This window comes from Schistocerca cancellata, chromosome 4 (genome assembly GCF_023864275.1).
Source record: "Schistocerca cancellata isolate TAMUIC-IGC-003103 chromosome 4, iqSchCanc2.1, whole genome shotgun sequence".
Taxonomy (NCBI): Eukaryota; Metazoa; Arthropoda; class Insecta; order Orthoptera; family Acrididae; genus Schistocerca; species Schistocerca cancellata.
This window is the reverse complement of record NC_064629.1, coordinates 77,844,741-77,863,803: the sequence shown is the minus strand read 5'-3', so window position 1 is coordinate 77,863,803 and position 19,063 is coordinate 77,844,741. Positions and strand designations below refer to the sequence as shown.

Below are 19,063 nucleotides of genomic sequence, written 5' to 3'. Positions count from 1 at the left end.
CAAAAACTTGAGGAGCCCTCCCATGCTCAATATTTATTTTGCAATAATACTGATCCTCTATGAGCAGTATTGACAGTCTGTACAATATATTGAAGGAGACTAGAGAGCTTTAAACAATTCTGACACACATTCACTATATGGCAATGTATATTGTACCATGTAAGGGCAGTGATGTGCAATAAACAGCAGTTCCTGCTGAGATCAAGAGAAATTCAATTCACACTGAATGAATTTCTGCAGAGAAACGAAAAAAATTAGATGATAAAAGATCAGGGCGTGTGCTGGAGTATGTATATTAAAGCATCATGCAGTACTTTGTAAACAGTCACAAACTTATTTCTCAGATGCCTCATTGTCCAAAATGGCAGAGGGAACTGAAGCCCATGTGTCATGATAGTCAGCAGAAAAGTTTATTTTACTTATAGCAGTTTTCAGAATTGGCAAATAGGATCAGGGCAGCTGTCCTGTCAGCATAAATGTTTTTTCTTCCTTGCACTCCACAGACATAAGATTACATAAGCTTTCAATTAGTAATCAGTAAATAATTGTTTTATTTTTTTGCAACAGTTGTTACAGTAGAGAACTCACAGAAAACACAGCATGTGTACACAATAATTTACAATTTCCTTGTTTAATTTTTAATTAGTTTTTGTTGTTTATGAAGCTACGACACAGTGAATGAGCCAGTGGCCCATTGAAACATGTACTGGAAGATTTTCAGGCTAATTTCATATATTCTGCATAATTTCTGCTTGTGTTTTGCAAGGCAAGCAACAATACATATGAGTTCCACATTTTTGCGCACCAACATGTTCACTACAAAGGCATGAATATTGCGCAATTGTATTGTGCCGTCCTTGGCCTTGCACTTTCCTGCAATATATTGGCACAATATTACTGCGCATACATATTAAGTGTGTGAGGGCCCCTTCACAAAAGGTGTTCAATAATGTTGAAATATGGTGCCTGTTGAACTTGGCAGAGTAACAAATTATTCACATATTGATTAAACCATTCTTTAAGAATGCCACTCTTTGAATTGGGACACAATCATCTTGGAATCAAGTGTCCTCCTCATAGAACTAAGGTAGTTGAAATTCATGGGTGATCTCTGCTAGTACCCACAGTTTCATATTCCAAAACAGAGGGTTTTTTCATTACTTCGACTATGATTTGTTTGTGTGTGTGTGTGTGTGTGTGTGTGTGTGTGTGTGTGTGTGTGTGTTTGACTGGAGGGGAGGGGGGGGGGGGGGGGGTTCGGCACTGCCTATAGGTGCCCTAAGGAATATTCTCATGCAAGTTATCACTTTTATAAATTAAAAATAAATTGTCTGCTAAATTTTTACAAAAAAATCTACTAAAATTATTAGACAGAATGTGTACAAACTTTTACTTACATTTCCCAAAACTACAGCTCCCTGTTCTTTGTCTGTATCCTCATCATCATCATCATCATAATCATTATCATCATCATCAGCTTCAAGAACCTGAACTACTATACTCTCTCCCGAGAGTGTCAATGGAAGACTCTTTGTGACTTTGACAGGAACAGGTGTCTGTGCTGGTATAACCAACACTTTATCATCGTTTGCCTGAAATGCACAGACCAAATGAACTGCCAAATGACATATTAAAGTACTCAACATTTTTAATATTTATTTCAGTAAAGAAATAAGAACCACAGCAAAGTGAATTAGTAGATAAAAATGAAACACACAAAAGAAGTTAGGAAGAAAATTGACAGAAAAATATGACAAAAGTTTAAAAAAATTTGATTTCTTGTTTGTTTTATATAGTTTTATCTTATCTCACATGAAAGTGGATGAAGGTTGTGTCACAATGAATTGAACTCGAAAATAGCAATACAGGAAATGTGGTGCATTCAAGGTATTCTCACACTTTTTGTTCAATTGATTTAAATATTATTATTTTGGTCTACTTAAAAATCAGTTATTAATTAGGATTCTCTCTCTCTATTACTTTTTGAAGCATTTTCTGGCAAAATTGTCTGTTCTTGTAATAGGGCACTTAACTGTTACTCCAACAACCAATAGAAGATCTCACAGCATCCTTATCACATTATACCTAATTATTCCATTTGTTTTTATTACAATCATGCTGTCTCTCCAACACAGCCACTATCACTAAATCTATTAAGCACAAATGTATTAACAAAAGGCATCATACACCTCTCTGTCATATACCTCAGAAGAAATTAGGACATTATCATTTTTATCCATTATTCCTTGGTCATAAACCTATACAACTGCTCATAGTTTAGAAATTATATAGATTAATACCTGATGTTTGTACTACTGCACACTGTTCTTTATCTCGGGGGAAAAAAAAACTGATAAGACATCAGCCCTAGGTGACCATACAATGCCAAACCTTCACTGTTTCACCTACTGCCTAAAGCATCATTGAATGAAAATACTGGAAGAATATGCAAACTCAGTCATTAGTGTCAGCATTCAAAACAGGAACCAACAATTTTCCTGCAAGATGACCTGCAGCTGTTTCCAGAAAAACCAGTTTTTCTGTCAATGACACCCAGTCATAGAACATTAAAAAATATGTCCACAACTTTCCCCTGTCTGCATGGATGCTGCATTCATTTTAAACAATGTTATGGTGCCAACTGTACATCTCATAAGCAAGTAAATGTACTGTGATAACAGAATGTGACTCCTACCTCATTAAATATAAGACAGCATACCCTCACCATTAGTCTGGAATTTTAGTGGATCACTGCTGCTGTCTGTGAGAAATATTGTCACATCAAAACAAAAACACAACACTTAGAACTCAAAGCATGTTTATTATTGACACCAAAGTACCCAGACCAGAAATGACCTCCTGCATAGAGACTACAGCTATTTATACAGACATTTAATACTCCAGATTATTAAAACATTACAAACATAAGATATTTCTAGAACCTCCCAGAAATGATAAACACTAAATAACAAATAACTGCTGGTAGTTGGATCTGAACCTGTGACCAACAGCACGCCCGCCGACGATGCTAACCACTACACTACACCACTACACTTCATGTGCCACAGCTCGCTTCATTATTAGTTCTCGCTGGAGCTGACTACAGCACCCTAGATCTAGATCTTGTCGATGGTCCTCTGTATGGCAGTGCTGGTGGATCCTCATGTTGTGGTCATGTCATTATATCCTCTCCACTAGTATGAGCATTGAAAGTAGCCCCTCCCTTCAAAGCTCCATGATCCTTGAGTTGGTCTTCAGTTTTCTTGAACCTCCCACCATCAATTTGTGTCTCTGGACAGTATCAGGGCTTCACACAGAGGACTTGTGCTTTCGTCTTCATGACAAAGGGTTATAATCCTCAATGTTGTATGTTATTATGCAACACATGATTAAGAATATGACACGACCCAAACTAGGACTGTAGTAACATTTTCAAAAGTCTCACTATCCGCACAGGTATAAAACTCTGTACCAACTCCCCTAGGCTGTACTTCATTGGTCGGTGCTTGGCGTTAAGAGTGCATTCAGTATTTAATCTGGGCATACAGGGTTCATATTCGAGCCAGCTGCTTTGCTTCTTTGGTCTTTGTAATGTGTTTCATTTAGTCATCCTGAGTATCATCCAGCTGAAACAGGAATAGGGTATCCACAGTTGCTTTGGCCTTGCAACCACGGAACAGAAAGAAAAGTGAGAAGCTCGTAGTTTCTTGCTTCGCTCAGTTGTGTGCGAATGTCACTATAGGCAGTACTGATCCCACTCTCTCTGTTCCGTGTCAATGTACATCAAGACCATACCTGCCAACCTGTTACTAAAGCGTACTGTGAGGCCATTCATGTGTGGAAGGCATGCAGTATTTTCCTGGTCAGCCTTGATTTTCTAATGTTCTGTCAGCATGACCATAACTGAGAAATACTTTGCTCCATTGAAGAAGTCCTGGGTGTCATCAACACACAGCAATAGATAGACATCTTCCTTTGTGATTTTGTTCAGTACCCGAGATCCGACACAGAAATGCCATGTGCCATCTTTGCTCTTCACAAGGACCATTGGAGAAGACCATCGAAGAGGACCAAGGACACACTAAACATTCAACGATGTTACCTTGCAGCATCATCTCCACTTCCTCCGGGATCATCCATCATTCTACCAGAGAAACTTTATACGAGTGCTGGCCAATTGGTGAATTATCCTTAGTGTCGATATGGTGTTTTACCATAGGCTGCTTCCCTGGCTGTTCTTCACTCAGGATTTGAAAGCATCCAAAAACTGATGCAGAAGGACCACAACTGACACTGTCCCTCAGTCACGTCAGGTCCTATTGGCAGTTCAATACTAGCTTCCTTCCCTATGTCATCTGTAGTGGCAGTAGAGCATGTTCCTTCATTGATGTCACTAAGCTGACCCTCCTGGATTGGTTCGGCTATCTCTAAGCACACACCTTTAGGGATGAGTTGTGGCTGCTCATGACACTCCTTGCCCATCTAGAAAGCTTATTATCACTACTGGTTTGTAGATTTCTTTTGGAAGATGTCTCGATGTTGATGAAGGGGTAACAACAACTTCAATGGCAAACAAATGCCCTGAAGCAATCTTTGTTATCTATGGTTGTTGAAATAGCTTTATCAGTCTGGAGCTCTGATCTTCCACACTGTGATGCCTGCAGCAAGTTTCCCCTGAAAATAATATCACGACTTTGTTCTGTTTAAATGACAAATTTTAAAGGCTGTGTTCTGTTATTGACAGTTATTCCTGCAATACATGTTCCTGTCAGCTACACATATTTCCTATTTGTGACTTCCAGACAATTATTTTCATATCACAGAACGCAGTATTCTTTAGCTAGCAATAAGCATTTGACATATCAGAAAAAGAAGCTCCAGAGTTGACTAGCACCTGACACAGTTGGCCGTGAATGATGTCAGTGAGTTTTCCTGACATCTTGATAACTGTTGTCCATAGAGGATTTTCATCTGTGGCAGCCTTTCAGTGGTTAGCTGAGTGGCTGGTACCTCCATACAGTGACAGGGAATGCCTATTGCATGTTGGGGAGTGACCCATTGTGGATACAGTGATTAGCTTCGGTCCACAGATCAACTATAATCATTTGCAGTTGACTGTATGAATAGGACTGTTGTGATTGCTGATGTCTTGTGGCATAATAGTCATCTAATAGTCTTCTTCATCTGCAGTAGCATACAAAGTATCCACGCCACCAACAGTGAAAACAAACTGTTTGTTGTCCTCCACCCTCAATTGTCTGTTCTTCTGCAGGGCATTTTACATGGTGGATTAGTTGGTTGTACCTGTGTTACTTGGATGCTGGGTTATCATCTGACAACAGCAACATAAGTCCAAGTCCATTTTTCATGGCACATCACACAGGTGGTGGAGATTAGTGTCAAAGAACAATACACTACTCCTTCAACATTTTCTATTACCTCCTGATGTATGGGGTCTACATTACTGGTCAGCAATTCTTGAGTGTACTTGGCCTGACAGTTCTCGCTGCCACAAAATGCTGTCTCTCTTATCTTACAATCTGGTATAGAGAGTAGTGAGATCATGGTGGTCTTCTGTAACTTCCACAGGGACTACTTTCAGGAATCAACCCTCTTCCTTTCTATTGCTTTTCCTTGATGTGCTTGTACCACTTGATGAATTTTTCTGTTGTTGTAACATTCTGTTGATTGTCAACAAAAGTTTCTTTCAGTTCAGCCTGAAATTCATCCCTGGTATTGAGCTCGTCTTCTTTGTTTGTTTATTTATTTATTTATAATGTATTTTACATGTACTGCATAGGACCATATTAAGTAGCAAATCTCCATGGTCATGGAATGAAGTCAGTATATGAAATTGACTTCAGAAAAGTAATAACACAAAAAATAAAATATACACAAGTCCCATGCAGATGACAAGCTGCGAGTATATACTAGCATAATCAACAATATAATACAGAATTAACTTAATTGTTTTCCAGGAACTCCCTGAAAAATTGAAAAGAGTGAGCCATGAGGAAATTCTTCAGTTTAGACTTGAAAGTTCAAAGACTACTGCTAAGATTTTTTAATTCTTGTGGCAGATTACTGAAAATGAATGCAGCAGAATACTGCATGCCTTTCTGTACAAGAGTCAAGGCGCAATACAAATGCAGATTCAATTTCTGCCTACTAGTTGCTAATTCTTGGAATACGCTCATATTGTTAACAACAAACGACACTAAAGAAAATATACACCCACTAGAAAAAGTTAAGCACATAATTGGTTCTCGCATCTCAAAATAAGATAGATATCTTATACTGTATTTTTTGATGTCACAGAGTATTATGCAAATGAAAGCTATACATTCTCTTGGAACCAATTATGAAATGAAAAAGGAACATTTGGGAAAAAAAGTTGCAATGACCTCCAACATCAAAAAACGTTAAATGATTTGTATAGCACACTGTTCAGTAATGTGTAGGTCCTCGACGAACCGTCAGGCACTCTTGAATGGGACAGGGCACGCTCAGTACCAAACCATTACAGGCCTCTTGGGACGTTTGTCCCACTCCTCAATGGCAGCATTCCTGAGAGCTTCTGTCATTAATGGAGGATACTGACGACTAGAAATCGCTCTTTTGAGCATGCTCCATGTATGCTCTATGCAGTTATATCTGGGGAGCATGCTAACCAATCCATTATTCAGATCTCACATCCTGTCAGATACCAACACACACTGTGAAGTCTCTGCAAAACAAATGACTATGGGTTGGAGAATGTTGTTTTCATACACTGCAGCAGTCATGTTGCCATCAATTGGAATGAGTGGTGTGCGGTGGCCATACACGATACCTGGCCATAATAAAATTGAGCCACCGGATTGTTGGTGACATTCCACAGTCATTTAGAGATGTCTATATTCCCCTTTTCGCCTCCATATGCGAATAGAGTTGTTGTCAGGATGCAAGCCTATTTGCACTTCACCTGTTAACAGCATTTTGGTCCATTGGAGTCGTGTCCAAGGTTCATGTGCTCTAGCCCCTCTTATGCAAGCACCCCTGTGATGTGGACGGAGTGCTAGAGTCTTGAGAGTCTTCAGCTGTACGAACCCCCATCATAAAGTCTGTTGTGCACAGATTGGGTCCTTGCGGTAACCCCCGTGGCTTCCTGAAGCTCATGGCACAGAGTAGCCACTCTCCTTATAGGGTGTCTCTGTGCAGATATCATTACATACCGGTCCTGAGCTGCTGTAGTTTTGCGTGGACGGTCTTCACGATGTCAATCCACTATTGAATCCATTTCCTGGAACTTTTCCACAGTCTGGAGACAACACTTTGATTAACGTGAACAATATTCACAATGTCAACTTGTCTTGTGTTTAATCCCATCTATGTGATGATTTTGATACAGTCTGCCATGGAGAGCCTGTGCTGAGGCATTCTGCTGCATTAAGAGGCACACGGACAACTGTGCATTCATAGCTCTGGTGTACTGCATTTGTTTACAAGCCGTGATTGCACTGCTCCTGATGAGGCAAATTGGCAACGACAAATGAGTTCACATTATGTACACAACCACCTTCCTACATAAACATAAAAGGAACGTCCATGAGGGAAAGTGGCAACGAGAAATGAGTTCACAATATTTACACAACCACCTTCCTACGTAAACACAAAAGTAACGCTCATAGTGATTATTGGTAGGTAATTAGCAAATATGCTTAACTTTTTATGATGAGTGTATGTATATATTGAGATGCCAATGTCAAAGTTTCAAGACTCCTGAACAGGGTCGACAAGAGACTCTCAAACTTACACAACATATTGATTGAACTCTCTTTTCTAAGCCAAAAATACTCTACAATACAATGTCATAGGTCACAAGTGAATGGAAATAAGCAACATAGACTAATTTTCATGTTGGGCTATCACTTACTTCAGATACTGTTCTAATGGAGAATATAGCAGCATTAAAATTAAATACATAAAACTGCAACCAGTCACTTTTTTGAAATATTTATTTATTCATTCCATGAGCTGGTTTCCAAAACTTTTGAGGCTCATCTTCAGATGGTTTTCCAGAAGTCACATAACTATTTCAAGCATAATGCTGGGCGCTAGTTTGCAACAGTATGGGCAGCTTTTGTTGTTGGTATCTATTTGACTGCTTCCATTGTGATGGCCAGTTCATCCCACATCACTCAGTTTTACACAATATTGCGCATATACACTGTGATAATGAAACCTTGCCAGCATCTAGCATGTGCATACATATTGTGGGAAAGTGAGTGTTGTGGTACCAACAGGTCATCAAAATGGAAGCAAAATGGATACTAACAACAAAAGCGGCCCATACTGTTGCAAACCAGAACCCAGAAATTATGCTTGAAATAGCTATGCAACTTCTGAAAACCATCTGAAGATGAGCCTGAAAAGGTTTGAAAACTGGTTCATGGAATGAATAAATAACTATTGCAAAACAGTGATTGGTTCCAGTTCTATGTGTTTACATTGAATAAACAGCCACAGGTTCTAAAACATCTTTAATGGTTGAACTTAATCAGTAGTAGCATTCAATTTTTGAACAAAATCCTACCCACGGGCTTTCCATGACAGCTTACCATCTATCTGAATACCTACAGATTTAAATTGTCCAGACTCACTAATCATATGCCCATTCTGTGTAATCAAAATGTCAGTTTTTGTTGAATTGTGTCTGGCGAGTCTGATGCGGACATATAAGTACCAATTTGTTGGCAAGGTATTAGTGTGGCATTCGTGTCTTTCTGACACTCGTGCAGTAAATGCAGAAAGGTAAACAACGGCGACATTATTACCCAATGCGTCCAAACAGGATCAACGTGGTGGTGTTCTTTTCTTAGCAACCGAAAAACACATACCAGTAAACACATACCGGTAGACATCCCATCGGAGAATGAAGAATATTTATGAAGCAGCATGTCCGTCAAAAACCACTGTTGTCTAATGGTGTGTGACAAAGGGTGCTGTTACTTCATGGTACCGCATGTCCCAATATTGCATAGGGGTCATTCCCCATCAAATCATCCAGAAATTTTAGGAAATGACACCCATTGTCAAGCAAATCCTTGAAATTTTGGGTAGCAGAAGTTTACCTAGATATATTCACATTTTCAAAATGTAAATGTTGTAGGTAAATTACTTTTTCACTTATCACAAAAAGAAGTTGTATAGATTCAGGAATTCAGGCTTTCATAAACGAGCTCCTTTATAATTTAAAAATGCAATAGTTTGTACAGTTTTTGCAGTGGAAACTTGATTTTTTTTTAGTTAAGCCTTTAAGTGCTCTGGACGTGTTTATGTGCACCACCAGTCCTCCTACCTGGTACTCTGAACATGTCTACGCATAGACACGTTCAGAGTACCAGATAAAAGGACTGGTGGCGCGTGTAAACACATTCAGAGCACACACGGACAGGTACAAAGGCACACGCATTAACATGTCCAGAGCAGTTAAAGGGTTAAGGAGGAAGGTTTATATTTTTATAGTCATGTTTCTTGTAGTACATATCCATCATCTACATCTCAGAAAAAATTGTAAATAATTTCTTTTAAACAAAATCCATGCATGGACATTATAGTTTACATATTCCATTATGTCATGCAAAACGAATCAGTTTGTAGAAATAATGTAAAGTGTAAAAAAACAACATTACTGTAAAAGAAATACTGAAGTTGCTAATTGATGACTACCATGTCACCACTAAATTGCTGGAGTTGGCTACACTGGATTTCCCTGGGAACAAATCATATCTGAGAACACTGTTTTACTGCCACTATATATATATTGCATCAGCCAGTTCCTTTGATTTTGGGTCACGTGTCCACTGAGCATGCAGTTCTGAGCTCTTGTACCGAGCTGTACGCAGAGACAATTATGGGTTAAAAATTCGATTGTTGCAGTTTTTAACTATTCATTCCAAAACAAAAGTAAGTCCCCTAATGTTACAATAATAATGTGAAATACTTTTGTAATGAAACAATGGGATAGAATGATTTTTCATTCATTAATTACTTTTTAGGTTACACCAATCATCTTTTGAATTATTTATGACAAATATTGGTATTATGACTGAAGCATTATAGAAAGTACAAGTAGGCAGTCTTTTCTTGGACAGTATCTGCAAGATATATGTGATAATGCCCTGACTTGTGTGAATGAACTGACCAGTGAAGAATAAGAACTTTTATTGTGTGTGTGTGTGTGTGTGTGTGTGTGTGTGTGTGTGTGTGTGTGTGCGTTGCAGGATCATCAGGAACACATACTGTATGTGTGTGTATTTACCACGAAAATGTTAAATTGCTTCTAAATTCCATTTCTATTAGGAAACATACCAAGATCTAATTAAAATAATAACATGTGATATAAATAACAGAGTCTTTATGCTTCATCTGTGTGAAAAATGCCCCACCAGTTCATTGCTTCAAACCCACCTAGAAAATGAAATAGAAGACTATGATCCTGATGAGATGGTTCAGTACAGTCAATGGGTATCAACTTATAGAATGACTTTAATTGTTCAAATCACTTCTCTATCAGAATCCTGTGACAAACTAAGAAAATTGAAAAATTACTCCACACTCTTAATTCTCAATCACAGTCTGATTATATGAAAATGAAGAAGAATCAGTGTTAACTTTAATGGATTTCAGTGAAACTCTCAATTTTGTTGTTAAAGATGAAGTACAGGGGTACCATTTGTAATGGATCTGGGAGATGTGTTTTTTTTTTTTTTTTTTTTTTTTTCAAATTGTGAATGTTTTCTTATATTTTTTGTCAGAATATTTTTTATTGTAATTTGCCTTAGTATATGTTAATTTACTTATGATTTTGAGAGTGAAAGCATATTGATTACTATTAGTAAATGTATCGAAGAATAGCAAAGAGACTGATTACAAGTGGAAGCTTGTGTGTTGTGTAAAACATCTTTGACGCTGGAGTCGTCTTTGACTGTAGTCAGTCGGCAGTTAACTCTTGGTGTGTGTTGACGGTAGAACAATGTGAAGGTCGCCGTCATAAATAATTTTGAATTATGTTACTTTTTTTATATAAATTATAAGAAGAAATGGTATTTGAAACACCAAAATGAGGGAAACACGTTGAACCATGTCAATTCTGCAACCGACAAAGATGCATTGTGGAATCATACTTAGACAACTGAAGCCAAGACTAATATCACCTTGCAAACGTCTAACGGAAAAGGTACTGTCACGAAATATGGCAAATTTAAGTAAATAAAAAATAGTGAGCATATTTTCAACTTGAGTCATAGCCGGGATACCGTATTTCAATTGGGGACTGTAGCCGGGATATTGTGTTCACGAGATCTTCAACAGTGCTACGAGGAAGAAAATTTTTGTGTGTTAATACCAGTTTTTTCAGAATGCGTGTTACAGTATTTGTGTTCATTGGGAAGTAAAAGTTTTGGAGAAGAAATGTTTCAGCAAGAAATATAATTTTCGACAGAAGAAAACACTTCAAGAATTTTGGTCAACAATCACATGGATGGAAAACGTGGATTTGCAACAGTGGCAGAGTGTTCCAGATAAGTCACGAAACCCTCGTATTTTGTGAAAACAATCTTGTTATCTTGTTTTGTATTGTTGTGTATAAATTTTTGTTCTTCACAATGACTTACGAGATTTTCAAGAGTATTGTGCCTTAAGTAGAAAGTAGTAATTTAATAGACTTCGAAAATCAGGGCAGGTCAAATGAAACAGAAAGAACCGATCAATTTGATTTAAAAAGTTTTCTTGTAAATTTCACGAAAGAAATTGATCAATCAGTTGACGACAGTAAGACTTATTGGGATGAAAAAATTGATAACATTTTGTTGCAAGTCCAAGCAGTCAATACCCAAGTGGGTGATCTTTCGAACAGAGTTGGCAGTGTGGAGGAAAAAATTGAATCTGTGGAAGCAAAAGTAAATGAAATTGATGCTAAATTGAGCGGTGAAATTAATACTGTAAAAAATGAGTTACTGACGGATAGGGAAAGAAATTTAATTGATTTTAATGAGATAAAAGGGGAAATTAAAAATTTGGATGAGAACACAAAAGTTTTAGTAAAAAATGTAGAACAAAAAACTGACAATCGTTTGGTTACTTTGGAAAAAAAAGTTGAGTGCAATGATTTAGAAAACAAAAAATCTGTCAAAGAACTTAGCGAAAAAATTGAAAGTTTGACATTGAATTTCAAAGCAAAAATCACAATGTCAACACATGCAATCTTGTATCTAATATTCCAGTGAAGCACTTTTCGGTAGATGGACCCTTACATCCCGTTGATTTTAGACAGTGTTGTGAGGATTGTTTTTTACCTCACTCACCAGATGAAATAAAAATTAAATTTGTGAAAAAAATTCTTGGAAGGGGAAGCTTTGACTTGGGCAAACCAGATTGTAACTTTGGGGATGACCTTTTCAAAATTTGAATCAAAATTTCTGGAAAATTTTTGGGATGATCTTAAACAAACTAGAATCAAAAGTGAATTTTTGAATGGGAGAAACTATAGAGAATCAGATGGGAGCATGAAACAATTTTGCAAAAGTGAATTTCAAAAACTTATTCATTTAACAAAACCTTTGGATGACTTGATCAAAATTGATACCTTAAAGAGAAGATTGCCATCAGCAATGCAGTTGAGTTTAGTTCATTGTCCTGATAATAATGTAGAGCAGTTTCTCAATTATTTTGAAAAGTTGGATAGGGTAACAACAAGAACACACAATGGGTTTACTCAGAAAGGTAATGGTCAAAATTGGGGAAATGAAAACTTTCAAAAAAGGGAACAAAACAATTATCATGGTGTCAGTCAAAATTCAGGGGGATATAACAATTTTCAAAAGAAGGACCATAATTTTTATGCAAAACAAGAACAACATTATCGCAGAAATAATCAACAAAATAGAGAACACTTTAGGGATCAAAATCACAGAAATTTTGACAGAGATCAGTACAATAGAAACTACCAACAATCAGGTAATGTTTGGCATAGGAATGGGAACAGAAATGTTGATCAGAGACATTGGCAGAACCACAACTAGCAGTTCAAGCAGGGAAAAGTTGTAATTCAGGAAAAAAGAACGAGTAGACGCCCCCTTGAAGGTCCGCAAGGTTGAGGCAGAAGGTGAGCATGATGAAAGGACCAATGGATGTGACTATCATAAACCCAAACATGACAGTTCCAAACCTAAGCTATCACATGAGGTCATTAGTTGTTACTTATTGAAAAAAATTCAAGAGGAAAATAATGATGATATTGAAAAAGATAAAATTTTCAGTACACAAGAACATACAGTAGATAAAAGTAATTGTGATTCGTTTAATTTAACAGAGTTTTACACTTGGGCAGAAAAGAACAACACTTTGTCAGATGATGTAATTTGTAGTATTTCAGAGACGTGTGTGAATGAAAGAGAGAATGCATGCTGTGAGAATGAAAATATTGGTGAAAGGGATCTGGTAACTTTAGAAAGGAGAAATAATATTTTAGGGGATAATTTGAATGTGTATGACCTGAATATGTGTAATGATAATGATGTTGATGATAAAGTTGATTATGATAGTGATGGTATTGATGATGATGTTGAGGAAAGGTGCTTCATTAGTTTAAATAGGGAGTTGGGTATACACATGGTTGAAAATGGATTAAATAGTGAGAATATTATAGAAATTCCCAGGGATGTTACCAGGATGAATAAGGCTCACAAGCTGGGTGTAGGTGAAAGTGTGAATTTTGATGTTGTTGGTAAAGAATCTGACTACACAAATAACGATGACATATGTATAACTTCTAGCCTAAGTGAAACTTTTACAGATACTAATGACACACACACATTTCTTATGAATATATGGCTGAACAGTGAAACTATTTCTTTTGACAAGAACTTTAGAAAGATGCTTATTAATGTATGTGAAACTGTATGTCCTGAGTGGTGGAAAAAGATGAGATATTTTATTTTTGAAAAGCTGAAGGATAAGTACTTCAATAGTATACAATGTGATTTGGATGAAAATCCTTGGCTATCTGAGATAATAGAGAGTACTAATGACAATTTTGTATCTTGTGCAAATTTTATAACTGTGACAAGTAATACATGTAATGATATACCATATGATTCTGATAAGTATAGGTTTGGGGAAATTGAAAGTGATTTATTACATGAGGATACAGGTTCTGAGAAAAGTGATCAATTTTGCAGTCCTTATATAAAAGTTCAAATTGGATCATGGATTGGTAAATGTTTAATTGATACAGGAAGTGAGATCTCGGGAATATTTGAAAGGTTAAGCAAGAAATTGAAAGCGGGGAAAGATTTTATTGAAATGCCAGTTGTTGGGGTAAAGATAAAAGGTGCTACTGGGAAGAGCAGTAAATTGGTAAAAAGCAAGGCTTTAGTGACATTTTTAATTGAAGACAAGTTGTTCACACGTGGATGTTTTGTAATTCAGGAATTTAATGAAGATTTTCTTTTGGGTATGAATTGGATGGTAAAAGTAAATACAGCATTTGATTGGGTCGGAAGAAAACTTTTGATAGAAACTAGTGAAAAGGAATAAATTCAGACAAATTTTGTGAACACACTTGGTGATCAGAGTAATGGAAATTTTGACAGTATCAATTTACTAAAAGAAAATAGATTGGAAAATATTGAAACTCATAGATTTGATACTGATGAAGTTGAATTTGGGAATTTAGGAAATTTGAAAATTTCAGAAACACAAAATTTATCTGGGGAGGAAAAACAATAGTTAGAAAATCTGCTGTGGGAATACAGTGATGTTTTCAGTGACATACCTGGTAGGGTAAAGGGTTATCAGTGTGAGCTTCAGGTAAAACCTCATGAACCATTTTTCATAAAACCATACAGTATTGCAATATCAAAAAGACCTGCTGTTGAGAAACAGTTGAAAAAGATGGAAGGATGTAATATAATAGAAAGGAGTATCAGTGCATATAATAATCCTCTAGTTGTGGTTTCGGAAAAAAAAATTAAATAACCTACCGTATTTACTCGAATCTAAGCCGCACTTTCTTCTGGTTTTTGTAATCCATAAAACCGCCTGCGGCTTAGAATCGAGTGCAAAGTAATCAGAAGTTCTGAAAAATGTTGGTAGGTGCCGCCACAACTAACTTCTGTCATTGAATATATGTATCGCTACGCAGGCATGCTTTGCAGGCACAAAGATAAATACTGCCGCCAAAATCTCTGCGTCAGTAAATAAATAAAAAAAAAAGGTGGAAGACTAGCTTTTTTCTCCACCTCGAGTTTCGACCACTGCATTTTCATACATTATCCAACGAAGTAAATACAAATTCCCTATTGTTCATCTTCGAATGTTGCAGCATTGCAATGTACTACGAAAATCTGACTGGCAAGACTGTTTGGGATGTTTGTCAATATGGCCAACTCTACGTTCTGAATTTTTTCCTACCTGTGAGAAGAGATGGCTGCTAATAGGAACTTTTATGAATTGTGAATCACATGCAGTATTCTCTTCACCATAAGAATAATACGAATATAAACATTTTGTCATGTATTGTTTCGTGTTTGCTGCTATCTCATTTAAATCCTGTCTGCCTAATAAACTACGAAACTAGAGTGAGACAACAGCAAACGTGGAAGAATATACATCTCGTGTCATGTTTATATTCGTATTATTCTTATGCCTAATAGTGATACAGTCAGAAATGAAGCACGGCAATTGACTAGATTTTTAAATCTAAGATGACTCTAATTTCTGTGCAGAATGTAATGTACTAATGAGGCGTCTGCAAAGATTTTCAAACGGAGAAAAATTTTCGCTAAATTCTCGTTCACAACATCTTCTATCATACACAGTCCATTATTTGCTTCTTGTTGATCATTAGAAAAAAGCAGCAGTGTAAGTAACAACAAATAGCAGTATTGCCATTGTTTCGCTAATGAGACGATTCCTCGCCCCCCCCCTCCCCTCTCCCTTTTATTTTTTTTTTTTAAATTGTAAGCGGCAGTAGCGCGCACAAAAGCAAGCCATGCCGCGAGCGGCGACAGGCCGTAAACACTCATTATCAGAATGCGACAAACAATATATGACACAGTACAATAATGCATTTTCAGCTTCGAGTGATGTAAACACATATAACGAAGAGAACGGCACTTACCAGATCAAAGCAAAATAAGCAATCAATTAAAACCAGACGAAGCACGTGAAAAAGTAAGGGTACCCGTATATATGCGGACGGAGCGCCTGACGCATAGCAACTTGACTCAAACCAAACTACTGTGGCTGTATCGTCATTCGTTCAACCTAAATTGTGTCTCCTATTACAATGGACCAACTTTGTTTCGATTTGGAGGTGGGGCCTAAAACTTTTCTCTCCCCTTGAATTTCGAGTCTCAAATTTCAGGTGCGGCTTAGATTCGAGTGCGGCTTAGGTTCGAGTAAATACGGTATTATCATCTAAAACAAAAGTCCTCCACTGGAATATGCTTGTTAGAACAAAACTACCTGTACAACCAAGTATGTATATTTGTATGTATAAATTAATAATTTGAAGTCACATGTTAATTGAAACTGATGAAAAAACACTGTTGTAACAAAAAATGAGAGAAAGATTTATTTTTACTTTTTTACAAAAAAAAAAAGTCTCCCTAGTGAGCATTTCTGAATTATTCTAATTTTTGGAAGCTAAGTCTTCCCTGTGGGTGAAGGCATGCATGTGAGGACATGCATGCAAAGGTATAAGTTTCAAAACCAATTTTAGATAAAGCCTCACGATATACGAGCAATTTATTGTTGTTGTGGGGAGCGAAAGTACTCTTCACAAGAATGTGACTTGTAGTAATATTGTAGTAGAGAGGCAAGTGTACATAAATAACTGCAAAAACTTAGATAATACTGATGTATCTTTAGCTGTACTAAAAAAAGAAAATCATAAACAAAAAAATACAAAAAAAACATGAGTTAAAAAATTTTAAAAAGAAAGCAAAAAATATACAAAAGAAAAAAAATATGAGTAAAAAAATACAAAATTTAAAAAAAAATCAGAAGTAAAAAAATATAAAAAGGCAAATATATAAAAAAAGCACTACACTATATATGTTCAAGAGCCAGTTGGCACAGTGTGACCAAAGAAGTGGTTGTAGATATCTTATTCTAGCAAAGAAGTTTTACCTTTCTATTATTTTCAATCTGTATGCTGTATGTTAGAATATTTCTCATGTTTGTTTTATACCATATATATTTGTCATGTTAAATAATTTCTTTACTTGAATTTTTTGTGTATGAGATTGATGGGGAAGTATCATTGCAACAACAGCCAGTAACAAGTCCACAGATTCAAAGAGTCCAAATTTGGAAGAGGTTATCAGACTGCATCATTAATGTACTAATTGTGTAATACAGATCCATTACCGAGTGTGGTCGGGATTTTGTTGTATATGTCCATAACAACAAAAGCCCTGGGGAGCAGTTGTAATGGAACTGGGAGATTTTTTTTTTTTTTTTTTTAACTGTATTTATCGATACCAAATTGTGAATGTTTTCTTATATTTTTTGTCAGAATATTTTTTATTGTAATTTGCCTTAGTATATGTTAATTTACTTATGTTTTTGAGAGTGAAAGCATATTGATTACTATTAGTAAATGTATCGAAGAATAGCAAAGAGACTGATTACAAGTGGAAGCTTGTGTGTTGTGTAAAACATCTTTGACGCTGGAGTCGTCTGACTGTAGTCAGTCGGCATTTAACTCTTGGTGTGTGTTGACGGTAGAACAATGTTAAGGTCGCCATCATAAATAATTTTGAATTATGTTACTTTTTTTTATATAAACTATAAGAAGAAATGGTATTTGAAACACCAAAATGAGAGAAACACGTTGAACCATGTCAATTCTGCAACCGACAAAGATGCATTGTGGAATCATACTTAGACAACTGAAGCCAAGACTAATATTGCCTTGCAAACGTCTAACGGAAAAGGTACTGTCACGAAATATGGCAAATTTAAGTAAATAAAAAATAGTGAGCATATTTTCAACTTGTGTCATAGCCGGGATACAATATATCACATTGGATCAATGGCAGCTGCACTCTTCACACTGTCCATGCATATTACAAAAAGGACAAACAGTTGCATGCAAAAAGTATTTGTATTGTTTCTGATGACCTAGAACATGATGTTGCCTTGGTTTACCAGCCTCAGAAACTGTATTGAATTTTTTAAAGTTGAATTTCCTGAAATTCATCTTGTGTATTTTGAATATTTCACTGATGGTTGCACTGCACAATTTAAAAATTGTAAGGATTTCAGAAATATCTGCTAGCACGAACACAACTTCAACGTAAAGTGCAGTGGGTCCTTTTTTGCTACCAGCCATGGCAAATCTTCCTGTGATTGTACTGGTGGCACTGTTGAAAGACTTGTCACAAAAACAAGTTTGCAAAGAGTTTATAAAGATCAAATACTTACAGCTTCACAGGTATTTGAATTCTGTCACGAGAACCTGCAAGGCATTTCAATTCTCTTTGTTTCAAAAAATGAAATGGTACAAGCGAGACATTATCTTTCTCAGCACTTCCCAAGTGCAAAAACAATTGCTGGAACACGATCTATGCATCACATTGTACCGATATCACCAACCACGACTGGAGCAAAAAGGCTGAGCTGTGATACAGATTTTAGTATTGTGGATGATTTATCAGATGCACTTCTGCCACTAAGGCCAGAATGCACTGTGCAGCCCAACTGCTATACTGCATGTGCATGAGACTCTTCTTGGTATTTGGGAATTGTTGAGAAGATTATTTGTGAAGGATATGTTACAGTAAGGTTCATGCATCACCGTCCTCCTATTGGCCTGATAATGATATTTGTGATGTTTCTTTCTCTCATATTCTGTGTGAAGTTGATATCACCACAGCAACATGCCGTACTTATTCTCCGAGCAAAGAGTCCTCAAAGTTGGTGGAAGGAAAGGGCTTCTAATACAAAAAAATATTAGCTAAGCATTGAAGGGTCTCATCACGTGTGTAGTTCTGAATCAACTTGAATGCAG

General features: G+C 36.5%; 1 protein-coding gene across 1 annotated transcript in view; it reads right to left on the bottom strand.

Moving 5' to 3' along the window:
- The window catches only part of LOC126184858 (heat shock 70 kDa protein 14-like), a 232,727-nt gene that overhangs the window by 16,631 nt on the left and 197,033 nt on the right, over positions 1-19,063 (bottom strand). Inside the window, exon 8 of the mRNA XM_049927472.1 lies at positions 1,398-1,592. Coding sequence (XP_049783429.1) covers positions 1,398-1,592 — 195 coding nt within the window. The remainder of the gene's footprint in view (positions 1-1,397; positions 1,593-19,063) is intronic.